Below are 12,539 nucleotides of genomic sequence, written 5' to 3' on the forward strand. Positions count from 1 at the left end.
CTCGTTATCTCTAGCTTGCTTGCTAGCATATATATACCTGCCCCTGGAAATTTCCACTACATTCATCTGACGAAGTGAGTATTCACCCACGAAAGCTCATGATCCAAAACGTCTGTTAGTCTATAAGGTGCCACAGGATTCTCTGCTGCTTTTAATGAAAAGAAATGTTTAAGTGTTCACTGTCATTCTCTAAACTAGAGGAGGACAGAAACATTAAGACACTGTGTACAGAAAAAAAGTATCACGAAGATGTGACAGCAAAATGCATGAATTGTGTGTTTATGATGATCACAATCAAAGTTCAAAAATCAAAGTTGCTTCATGGCATTTATAAAGAAACATTATAAGCGTTTTGAAGAACAGCCACTGTTAAAAGACTTTAGATAAAGTAATTCAGGGTCACTTGCTATGACATGGACACCATTTTTAAATTAAAAATCTTTATGTATTACATAATAAAAGTTTTCTTAAAAGCACATTTCAAATTACAGAACTATAAAGCCATGAAGGATGCGAGTACGTATCATCTTTTATATCAACCACTCAATGGAATTATAGTCCTGTAATACAAATTTGGCATTGTTAGTTTAGGATCCAGGTATCTGACAGTCATGCAGTTTGAATACTGACACACATTATAGCCGAAGCACTGAGAAACCTAGAGACAGTGAAAGATTTCTTCTATGTTAATATTATATCCTTTTGCCCTTCTCTTTTGGCTTGTCTACACTTAAAATGCTGCGGCAGCATAGTTACGCTGCTCTAACGCTTCAGTGAAGACGCTGCCTATACCAACAGGAGGGCTCTCATCAGCATGGGTAATCCTCCTTCCCAAGAGGTGGAAGCTAGGTCGATGGAAGAATTCTCTGAACAACCTAGAGCTGTCTACGCCAGAGATTAGGTCAGTTTAACTGCTTTGCTCGGGGTTGGATTTTTCACACCCTGAATGACTAATTTCCTAGTGTAGACCAGGCCATTTAATTTATCAGGAAGATTTGCCTTAAAAAAGAGAGCCATCTCAGAAACAAAAACTACAGTAGCAACTATAATGAGCAGATTTAAGTCATACCTGCATTTAAAATGAGTGGAAAGTTTTCTAGAACAAAACACAGAATAACCGAAATATATGCACTAAAAGATATCAGACCTGATTCTCCTCTGTGTTAGTCTAGTTTTACCACAGTGTAATTGCAATCTCCTCAATGGAACAACATAGGCATAAACATGAAGTAATGTAGTGGTAAATCTCTACAATTATAGGCTTATGCAATTACTTGTTCACATTACTCACTCTTATGACTCCAATTTTTAGTATATGTATATTAATACACTTTTTAAAAACATCTTCATTTTGTTTATGAAGAAAAGTTTTATTTCAATCAAAATCTAAAACTGTATTTTAAGACGGCAGTAGATGGTACTTCACTTGCAGCTCAGGTCATATTCCCCCTCTCATTCCTAATTTTTAGTTCTTATCACCTGGACAATGGTTAGAGATTTAGATTTTATACAACCTCATGAAATCAGAGAGAAGTAGAGAGAAACAAAAGCTTCAATGTAGTGTGGTAAGGAGATGGGGAAAACAGAGGTCAGAAACAACCTAATGGGTCAACGAAAGGTGGCTGGAATTAGTCCCACGGAGCTCAATGTCACCATAAAAGCACTGTGCCTAGGAGTAAGTTATTTGTAACAGGAGATCTTACATAAGGAAATCAAAAGAACATGTGGAAATCGCACATGGAAATTTACATTTATTTTTCATTTACTTTGAAGTCTTGACGTGGTATTGCAAGAATTACCAACCATTTCAAAGTTACATTATTATTTATTTCACAATGTTTAGAAAGGGTCATTTTAGAATCCTAACATATCAGGTTGACTAGTATGCTGGGATATCATCAGTATATGGTGGTTCTAGCTTTGCCTTCAATCTCATGCCTAAAATTACCAGAGATGGATTAATACTCTTGAATTAAACACTCTCAGTCTTTTCATACTGCTGAAATTATCCATTCAGATCATTTTGCACATTTTAAGATACATCACATTAAAGAAACAAAAAGTTTCACTTAATTCATAGATTTAAGGACCATCATCACAGTATACTCTGATGGGATCACAAAGGACATAGAATTTCATCCAGGAATTCGTGCCCATACTCCAAAAAATTATAGTTGAACTAAAATATATATTTTAGAAAGGCATCTAGTCTTAATTTAAAGATGCCAAATTATGGCCAATTTACCACACCCTTAGTAAAGTGTTCTGGTGTGGTTAATTATCTTCACAGTTAAAAACTAGAGTTTCACTTCCCGGGTATATTTTTCCAACTTCAACTTCAAGCTACTGGATCCTATTATCTTTTTGGTCTACTAGATTAAAAACTCCTTTAGCTCTCTTAAAATTAGATCACTTCTCTGTGTAAGTATTTAGACTATGATAGAGTCGCACAACCTCTCTGTTTATAAACTAAACAACATCACCTCTTCAAGTCTTTTTTCATTTCAAAGCATGCTTTACAGACACAGTCTCTCTTAGAAAAACTTCAGAGTACATGAGAAGAACTAACATTGTTTTAAAAGAATGACAATGGAACTGGACCCACAATTCCAATAGTGATCTAAACTGTGCCATATACAAAAAGGAATATATAACCTCTGTTCTCCTACTGTATGTTCCCCACTTTCTATGACTTTGTTTTTAAAGTGACAAAATCTTGTTAAAAATTACAGCTGCATTTCCCATGAGTCATCAAAGGTGTTATTTTGCTGTGTATGTGTTCTGACAGTAATGCTTTTACTTCTAACATCTGTGCTGTGTCAGGGAGGATTTTTTTTAGCATGCTTAACACTGCGGCATTTTTAAATAACCTTCAGTCACAAAACAAAGTCAGCTTCATGTTAGTTTAATCAATGTACTGCTCTTAAACCATGAAATTTGTTTAAAAAGTAACTGACAAAGAAAACAAAAGTTTGTGACCTGTAACAAGAAAATGTTTCATGAGTTTGTACACAAACTCTTCAAGTATGACTGACATTTAGGGCCTGTCCACTCTAGTGCTTTTAGTATTTTAATACCATTTACTATTTAAGATGATGGATGATTCAGCATGAAAGAGAGAAGCATTTTTTGAAGAGCACCTCAATGTAGATTATAGTTCTGTCCTGATGTGCACGGTATGCCAGTTTCAGTGGGGCATTTTGGATGCTAACAAAAGAACAGAAGGAAAATCTCTTGTGTGCTACAGAATAAATAGTTGACTTTTGGAATGAAAGTTGTCTTCATTCTTGGTACAACTTCATCTTTATGGGAAATGCACCGTTGCCATCTACTAGTAAGAATCTTTCTTGCTGAGGCAATTCCAATCATGATACTTTTAAAAAACAGAAAAGAGATACTTAGACCGATTGAAAAAGATGCTTCTTTAGGGACTACTACTAAATTAAGGTACAAACCAGAATTATTCCAATTGGTGTAGGGTAAACAAGAGATGCTATTCTGAGAAGGCTTTCAGTGTCTGAGGGTAAGGAAGTCCTATGCTTGCCTGCTGTCTCTGGTACGCTAGATATGGCAGACATGTTGAAATTTCAAAATGAGAGGCATACGGCTTGTAAAAAAGTTAAAGTTGTTCTACATAAACTCCAAAATATATGTTTTGCTCTTGCCTTGTCTGCCGCCTTTCTAATAAGGTCCTTACACAAGGTTTTAAATCTAGATGAAGACTTTCAATATGCCCTGTTTGTAGAATTCCTTCCAGAAGCTAAGAGTCCAACTGAGGTCATTTGAAAAATCTTTTTGTTTCACCTGGTGCCTCTTCAATATCATGTAGCTAGATTCTCCTTTGCTCTAGGTTGGTATGTTAGTGCTTGTGATAGGAGGTATTACCAGCAGAGGAGAAATAATTGAAGGGTGGCTGCCATCTGATTTAGGTCCAACACCCAGCACCTCACTGACCAGTGTGAAGCTCGGAGAATACATATGCTTCTTCCCTCTACCCTCTGAATGGTCCCTAGGATCATTGTGAATGGGGGAAAAGACAAACAAAAGACACTTACGGGAGCAGATTAGAACACATCGTCTGTTGCCTTGGTTTGGTGAAGAACTTAAGAACCTTTGCATTGAACCTGGATACAAATACTTCTATTGAGGGGTGACACAGAGCCTTGACTACTGGAGTAAAAAGATATTTGCATGTAAACTATATACATCTTCAGGCCTATTCCTTTGTTTGACCATTCTGCTTGTAGGTTCAGCAGCCTTTTGCGTGGAAGGGTGCCAGTGACAGAAAAATGGCTTCCTGTACTTCTCTGTTGATATGAGCTAAAGCAGACGTGTTTTCAGGCATCACCAGTACATAATAATTGGTACAATCTGATGATAGGACATACTTAGTTTTTCGGAGCTTGAGCCAATTGATATTTGAAGCTCCTTGTCTCTCCAAGATCCTTGCCCCATATGAGATTTCCCCATCCCTTGAGACTAGCATTTGTTATCACCACAATTCTAATATTCTGTGGCCATCCAAGTATCTGCTGATTTCAGGCTGCCAGGACAAATTTTGATACTACATTGGATACTTAAATTAGTGAAGATAGGGACATGCTGTGAGTTCAGGGAGACCAAAAAAAACTGCTGGAGAAGATGTGAACAGAACCGTGTCAAAGCAAGAAGTCAATACAGGATAGTATCATTTCCAGTAAAAACATCAGAGTCCTCACTGATATGGCAAGAGAACTTATCCGTATATATAGCATATACGAGCTTCTGAATCCTGTCTTTGAGAGAACAATGCTGTGTAGCTTAGTATCTATGATAGCTGCCAAATGTCAAATAGAATCAGAGAGTCATTTGGGGTTGAGGACAAACCTATGTTGTTCTATAATCTGCGTAATGAGGCAAGTTACTTTCTGTTCCTTTTTCAGAAAGGGTGTGCTGATGAACAGGTTGTTGAGGAAGGGGAACACATGAATTTCCTCCTGCCTAAGAAAAACCACAGATAATAAGCCCTTTGTTAGGGATCCTTGGGTGGTTACTGGGCCAAAGGGTAAAGCAGTGTACTAATAAGGCTACCTATTATAAAGTAAATTGGAGGTATTCCCTGTATGTATGATTTACAGAAAAGGACAAATGAATTCTATATGTTCATTCTGAAACTTTGGCTTCCAAAAGAACTTTTGCCAAGAACTAGAGATCAAGTACTGCTCTGCGTTCTCCAGAATACATGGGTACTAGGAACAGGCAGGTGTAACATCTTTATTGACATATGGCATTCATCATATTTTTGAGTTTCATCTGGTTGAAGGAATGGGAGAAATCTGAAGCCCTTCTGGCACAGCCTTCCACTCCAAAGCATAATTAAGGCTGAAAAAATCCAGGACCCATCTCTCAGTCATTGCATTGATCCAATGATTTGCAAATTTCTGCAACTAGCCCCTGAGAAGCCACACATCACTGGGTCAAATGTAGTTAACCATGATGAAGGAGTGTAGAAGGGTGGGTCACTCAACCTGCGATGCCTCCTGCTGGTCAGTCCGGGAATTAGTTCACCCAGCTAAGGAGCACCCTCCTCTGTCTTTACCAGTTCAGGCCCTATGTCCCTCCCAGACCACGGTGTTCCTTACCTTGGGGTGCTGCCGCATAGCAGTTTCCCCACACTCTGGGTCTCCCCTCCCAGGGGAATTCCTACCCCCTATGCCCACCTTGTCTCAGTAGCTACTGCCAGTCGTCATCTAGTCCCTGCTCTCAGGGGCAAACTGTAGCTGAAATGGCTACTCATCACTGGCAAGGGAGTTGGACCGGCTGCCTTTTCTTGCCCTGGCTGCCTCCCTGAGGCCCTAGTACCTCAAGCCTTCACTCGGGTGGAGCTGCAAATAGTCAATCAGCCTAGGCTCTGGTTCAGAGCAGGGCAGTAAACAAAATCACTCAGCTCCAACCTGTACTCAGGTGGGGCTGCAAACAAAGTCAGTTAACTCAGGCTTTCCTTCATCTAGCCTGAGGGAGGGGGAGACTTGGGTGGCAGGGGGGCACGTAGGCCCTCCCTCTCCACTGTGTCCCAGTCCAGCGCCCAAAGGATGGCAGAGGGGTTTGCCACCATGTCAGTGGGGATCCAAGCCACAACACGCTGACTCACCCTGTGCCAGAGTTGCAGCCAGACAGGGATCTACCATGCCACTCCACTCTCCCCCTCCAAGGGTACCTGCCAGTCTGATGGGGTAAGGTGATTGGTGGGGGCCTCAGCTGTCAGCAGAAGCTCTGCCAGGGTTGGGTGTGCCAGCGGTCCAGGTCAACTGTTTGTTTCTTGCAGGGTGAGGTCGTCCAAAGGTCCGGGCCAGTTGTCTGCTTCCTGTGGGGCTGAGTCGTCTGGACCAGTCGTCTACTGCCCCTGGGCTCAGGTCAGTCCAGGATCCAGGCAGCCTGGGCCAGTCATCTGCATTTCACTGGCCTGCTGCCACCTCCCAGCGCAAGTGCTCGGGGATGCATCTGTCTCCTTCAGTGGCTGGGCCCCTACTGAGCTTCCAGGTTCCACCTTGATACTTCTGGCCCCACCCCTTGGCTTCCGGGGCATGGAGCCACCCTCTTCTTCTGTGTTTGTGGAGGGCCAGTCCACCTTATTACAAGAAGGCTAAGGGCTTTCCTATGGAAATTCCTTTTTCCTCAAGCCTCTGAATCTAGTCCATCCGCCTCAACCTCCTCCTGGGACATTTAGCTGAAGAGGAGCTAAAGGAACATCGTGATTTGTAACAGGGCCTGAATTCTCTTTTTGAATTCTTGTATGCTAAGAAGTCTTCTATGACTTCTCTTCAGCTGCTTTCTGAAGAGAAGATTCACTGAAGTGCCCGCCCCTCCCATATACTTAAGAGGTGACCAGGACCTGCTTGGCTTCAAAAATCGGCCTTCCATGGCTTTAGCCAGAGCTTGTGATGCGATGTGGAATTGTATCATTACCCTTGCAGCAAATCTGAGGCTGTCAAGAGAAGCATCCAGCACAAAAGCCACTACTTACAAAAACTTAATTTGGCAAACAGCCTACATGATTTCCTGATCTTGAAAGAACAGTGTCCAACAGGAAGTCATCCATACACATGCTCTTATGAATGAAGCAGATGCAGAAGAGGCAACTCCTGAGATAGCGTCAGAGTTCCTTCTGAGGAAAGACTTAATTCTTCTGTGAGTATGGTCCTTAGAGAGGAAGTCACCATCAAAATGAATCAACTGTCTTTAATAAACAACGAAAGAGCTACATCAGTTCTTCGGTAGAGTAAGTTGGTCAAGATTTGGTTTTATGGACATAATAGTGCTCTTTAGCCAGCCTCTTGGTTTTTGTTGGGTTTCCTACTCAGTCAATGCTACTTACATCCTCAAGTGCTGCATGCAAGGACATATAGTTTTCAAATCTGATGTGAAGCACCTGCAAGTGGCCTTACTCTCCTTTTTACACACTTTCTCAAATGCCGCCTCCTCCTTCAAGGGTTCATCCGGGGGAAAGCCGAGCCACACAACCAACCTTAAGAAGCATAGACAAAACAGGTTTTGAAAAAGAGCTTGTTCTGAATTTCCTCAGATATTTTAATTCAAAAATCTGAAAGCTTCCCTACTTCCCAGGAAGGACAAACCAAGGAATCCTTTCTGAATCTTTTAGCCTTTTTCTTGTTCTTTTTGTAAATCTTTCTTAAAGGATTCTCTCTCACAGGAACTCGAGGAAGATGTGGAATAGTCTGCTCACCTCTTGCTCTTGCACTAACTGAGCTTTACAGATGGATTCTGTGGAGGAGCGACCATTGTGGTTACAGTCTGAAGATGAATATTACGGTTTGGTTACAGGAACACTTCTTACTCTTTTTAGATGGCGAAAGAAAAGAAATATATCACCTGCATATGGAAGCCTTTTTAGAGTCTACTTTGTTTTTACGTCTTTTCTCTGGATCTTAAGAAGGAACGTGGTCCTTAGATGATCCAGAAAGAGAAGGCTCTCTAGGCAGGCAGGGGCCCAGGTCCTTGATGGTCATGCCCATGGCTGAACTTTCTTCGTCTTTGTCATAAACAGATGGTTAAGGGTTAATGTCTCTTACCTGTAAAGGGTTAAGAAGCTCAGTGAACTTGGCTGACACCTGACCAGAGGACCAATGGGGGGACAAGATATTTTCAAATCTTAGTGGAGGGAAGTCTTTGTTTGTGTTGTTTGTTTTGTTCATTGTTCGTTCTTGGGGCTAAGAGGGACCAGACGTACACCCAGGTGTTCCCAATCTTTCTGAATCAGTATTTCATGTTTTAAAATTGTAAGTATAGCTAGGCGAGGCGGATTAGTCTTATGTTTGTTTTCTTAACTTGTAAATGTGTCTTTTGCTGGAAGGATTTTTAACTCTGTTTGCTGTATCTTTGAATCTCAGGCTAGGGCTGGGGGAGTCCCTCTAGTCTGTATGAATCTGAGTACCCTGTAAAGCATTTTCCATCCTGATTTTACAGAGATAATTTTTACCTTTTCTTTCTTTAATTAAAAGCTTTCTTTTTAAGAACCTGATCGATTTTTCCTTGTTTTAGAATCCAAGGGTTTGAATCTACTCACCAGAGATTGGTGGGGGGAAAAGGGGGGGGGTGATTAATTCATCCTTGTTTTAAGATCCAAGGAGTTTGGATCAGTGTGAAGCTTCCCAAGGCAACCCAGGGAGTGGAAAGTCTGGGGGGAAAAGGAGGGGATGGTTCATTTCTCCTTGTTTTAAGACCCAAGGGGTTTGGGTCTTGGGTTCCCCAGGGAAGGTTTTGGGGGTACAGAAGTGTGCCAGACATAGACTTCTGGCTGGTGGCAGAGTTACCAGATCTAAGCTAGGAATTAAGCTTAGAAGGGTCCATGCAGGTCCCCCACATTTTTACTCTAAAGTTCAACGTGGGGGGGAAAACCTTCACAGTCCTACATTAGGATGTTTGCTAATGTTCCCAAGGGCAGCCACAAAAGTGCTGAGGAATCCTGAAGCAGGTAATGGTATGGAGAACCCTGAGTATACGAGAGCCAGCCAGTGGATACACTAACCCTGACCCCTGGAAAGGTGAGGCAAAAATTGTACGCCCTAGACAGCTCCTTGTTGGCTGCCTGGATGTCATCTAAGCTATCATAGCTCTCACTACTCTTTTGGTGCGTTTACAGTTAGGCAGAGTGGTACAAGTTAGCAGAGGCCTCAGTATGAGGCCATCTTAGCATCCTTTCCCCGCTGGTATGATGGCAGGTTTCTTCTGCTTGAGTGTCCTCCTCTTTACGCCCTGCCAGAGCAATCATATGCATGACATCTAGTGTGTGAAAATGGATCAGTCCCACAGGGAGATGAGGGGCAATCATCTATCCTCCTTGGTTCCATCTCTGATCCCTCAGAGGTCTCACAGATGCGTGTGGATGGGTGGAGAAGAAAGATGGGGTGACATGGTTCCTGCAGAAGACAAACAGGATCTCATATAAGCAACCCTCAAAGGGAGCTATGCTGGCCTTTCTGCTTGTGCTTCTTTGTTCACCATTGCAGCAGCCAGCTCAGGGACACTGCTGTACCCATTAATCTTAGTCTTAAACAGACAGGAGGAGGAAATGGGGGAGAAAAAAAAAAGTCTCCAGAGCTTATTCTAGCCCAACCTACCCACACCTGATTTAAGATTTCAAAGTTTTTTTAATTGCTCTGAGCAGACAATTTGAGTGAGACTGTTGACAGCTACTGGAGGCAGAATACAATTGATAGGGTCCTCAGGAGCATGGTCACTTCAAGTGTCTCCTGCCTGACAAGTCTGCTTCTGCCTCCAAATAAGATGCAAACAAACAGAAGATCTGCTGTAATGCACCTGTAGATCGTCCCTGTGAAGATGAAAAGTGAACTGCATTTCTTCAATATTCAGGGGTAAGCAAAGGGCTATAAAATGAAGTTCAAGATCTCCAATCATTAGACTATACAAAATAAATTTAAACATTATAAATACAACATTTCTACTTACCTGGCAAGATACAGCTTCATGTGTTTCACTCCGTTTCATGGACTAATTAACAGTGCTCAGACTCCCTCCTCTTAGGTGTTTGTGATTTTACCATCTAATTCAAGAGCAGTTTCAAACCCTGAGTTGGTGTTTTGGCAAGGAAAAAAGTTGTTTTCCTTGTAACTACAGGAATTTAGTAAAATGTCATCTACACACTTTCCTTATGGTAGTCGCTTCCTGAAATATCTTGTTATTGGGGCTCAAATTCATACATGAATTTGAAATGTCCAATCCTGACCCTGTTTGGATTTGAGGTTCACAACTGATAGTAATACCTTGTCAAACTAGGCAGCTTTTCTGACAGGAATATCCCATTCAGCAATAATCTGGAGCATTCTATACATCTCAAGCCTAATTCTGGCATCTCTTCTTGACCAACAGACTGTAATTGGTCTAAGCCTGTAACTTTTCTTCTCACACACAACTTACTTGAACAAGAATGTAGAAATCTCATAAATTGGTTAACTTCCTATTTCTAACTTGAATTGGAATGTCACTATCTAATGCACATGCTGTGCAAAAGTGAAATGGACACATTTACATTATTCTTACCCAAGACTGAATTCCATGTAACAGCCTTGTCTAGGCTTGAACAGGAACAGATACAGAGAGAACCCATTGTGCCCCACTTTTAGCTAGTATCATTTTCCTACCACCAAGTACAAACATTTTAGATTAAATGTTTGAAGAATTACTTTTCCTAAATAGAGTAGTTTCACTGGAATTAAAAACTTTTTTGAAACATGTTTGAAAAACAAACTGACTGTGTTAAAGTCTGAAAACAAAATTGTTAACTAAATAAGCACCATCTCACAATAACTACTCAGACTGAATTGTCAGTGGGACTTGTGGTACTATTCAGCCTGGGTATAGCTATTACAGTCGACTTCTAACTTTCTGAAACTGAGATAGTGAGATAATTTATATACTTCAGTAGACTATATCACTAATGTCAAACCGAGTAAGTCAAATAAAAGGAATACCATTTAATTTTGATAATTTCCTTAAAGAACAGGATAAAATAGAGAAGCCAAAAATTTAGTTCTAGGTTCAAATTTCTCTGAAACTGAAAGATAGCTGAAACATGAGTTTGGTTCAGGCCCAACTCTCGATACATAATTTCAGTACTATATCATGCTACCATTTCCACAATACTGTGCCACATTTGTGGTACTATAAAAAAACCCAAACAATCCTGGTACTTATTGTCACTTTAATAGTTGATTAAAAATAATACAATGCTACCATCACCTGCCGTTGCTGGGCTGCTGTGGAGAATGTCTGGAATGGTCTGAAGGCTCTGACCTCTGGTCAGGAGATCGTGAACGACTGCGGCGGGGCCTGTCATGTGATCGGTTGGAATGATCTGATGCCAGCGACTGAATTTCTGAAATGTCTGTTAAATAAAAGTTGTTTTTTCATGAAATGATTGTAATTAAAATGATGATGTAACCGCCCAAAATGGAAACAACTTTGCAGAAAATACATATGAAGTACGTCAGATCTTCTGCACTGACTTCAAAATAAATCACCTAAAGTTAACGTTCCTTTTCTTCCAATTGAATAGTCTTTTTTCATATTCTTGAAGATGTGAATTCCAATGTGTTTGAACAAGTTTATTATCCGCTCAAATGTCGATCCCTCCTCTTTTCTCCTCCCTCATCCTCTGTCTTCACACTAGGATTTCACATCTTCATGATCCAGCAACATAAGAAATATATTTTTACCTTGGGAAATAGATTTATACTCACCATCTCTTTCTGAAGCATTAGCGGAATGAACGCTGTCAGAAAGATCTGGGACATTCAAAAGAGTTGCTCGTTCATCTCGTTGAACCACCATCTTCAACTTGCCTTTTGACCTTTCTATTAGAGTCTTTGCATCTGTCAGTGACATGTTTTCTGTGACTGTGCCGTTTATCTGTAATAGAGCAAAAAGACTAGAGATAGGAACTGAATGGAAAACAAAACAAATCTAGCTCCACTAGCTAACTCCTTTGAAGCTAACAAACAAGAGTACTCCCTCTCTACAATAAGTATTTTAACTCTTAACTGGTCAAAATTACTCCTTCAAAATTAGTAAATATAATTTTGCTGTTAAATGGTCTTCAACCTTGTTTTAAAAATGGAAACAACAAACATTAGCAATATCTAAGCAAGCAGCTAAAAGATTCAAGTTTAGGCAAGCAGATTAACTGAAATAGACCAAAAAGTTATGGAAATTCAGTGGTACTTTATCTTGCAGAACTGATGCCTAGGGAAACTACTTCTAGTCTAACAGCAGTTCTGATTCAGCTGGGTTCTTAAGTTTTGCCACCTTGCTCTTTGCAATGCAAGCCTCCAATTGATTTATCAGAATCAGATTGCCTTGATCAATCTTGCACAAAAATTAAAATCTATAATGACATCTTAAATGACAGTTTTCAGGCTGATGGGATTTAGAAATACCCAGTTATTTAGTCAAGAAAAATTAATATAATATATACTCAATATATTTATATATTATGAAAATATTAATGCAAACACATCTGAGCC

General features: G+C 40.4%; 1 protein-coding gene across 9 annotated transcripts in view; it reads right to left on the reverse strand.

Annotated features, from left to right (window-relative positions):
- The window catches only part of TJP1 (tight junction protein 1), a 308,887-nt gene that overhangs the window by 63,441 nt on the left and 232,907 nt on the right, over positions 1–12,539 (reverse strand). For all 9 annotated transcript variants that reach the window (XM_075069579.1, XM_032779736.2, XM_032779749.2 and 6 more), the window contains 2 exons: positions 11,757–11,925; positions 11,257–11,401 (listed from right to left, as the gene is read on the reverse strand). In XM_075069579.1, coding sequence (XP_074925680.1) covers positions 11,257–11,401; positions 11,757–11,925 — 314 coding nt within the window. The remainder of the gene's footprint in view (positions 1–11,256; positions 11,402–11,756; positions 11,926–12,539) is intronic.

This window comes from Chelonoidis abingdonii, chromosome 9 (genome assembly GCF_003597395.2).
Source record: "Chelonoidis abingdonii isolate Lonesome George chromosome 9, CheloAbing_2.0, whole genome shotgun sequence".
Taxonomy (NCBI): domain Eukaryota; kingdom Metazoa; phylum Chordata; order Testudines; family Testudinidae; genus Chelonoidis; species Chelonoidis abingdonii.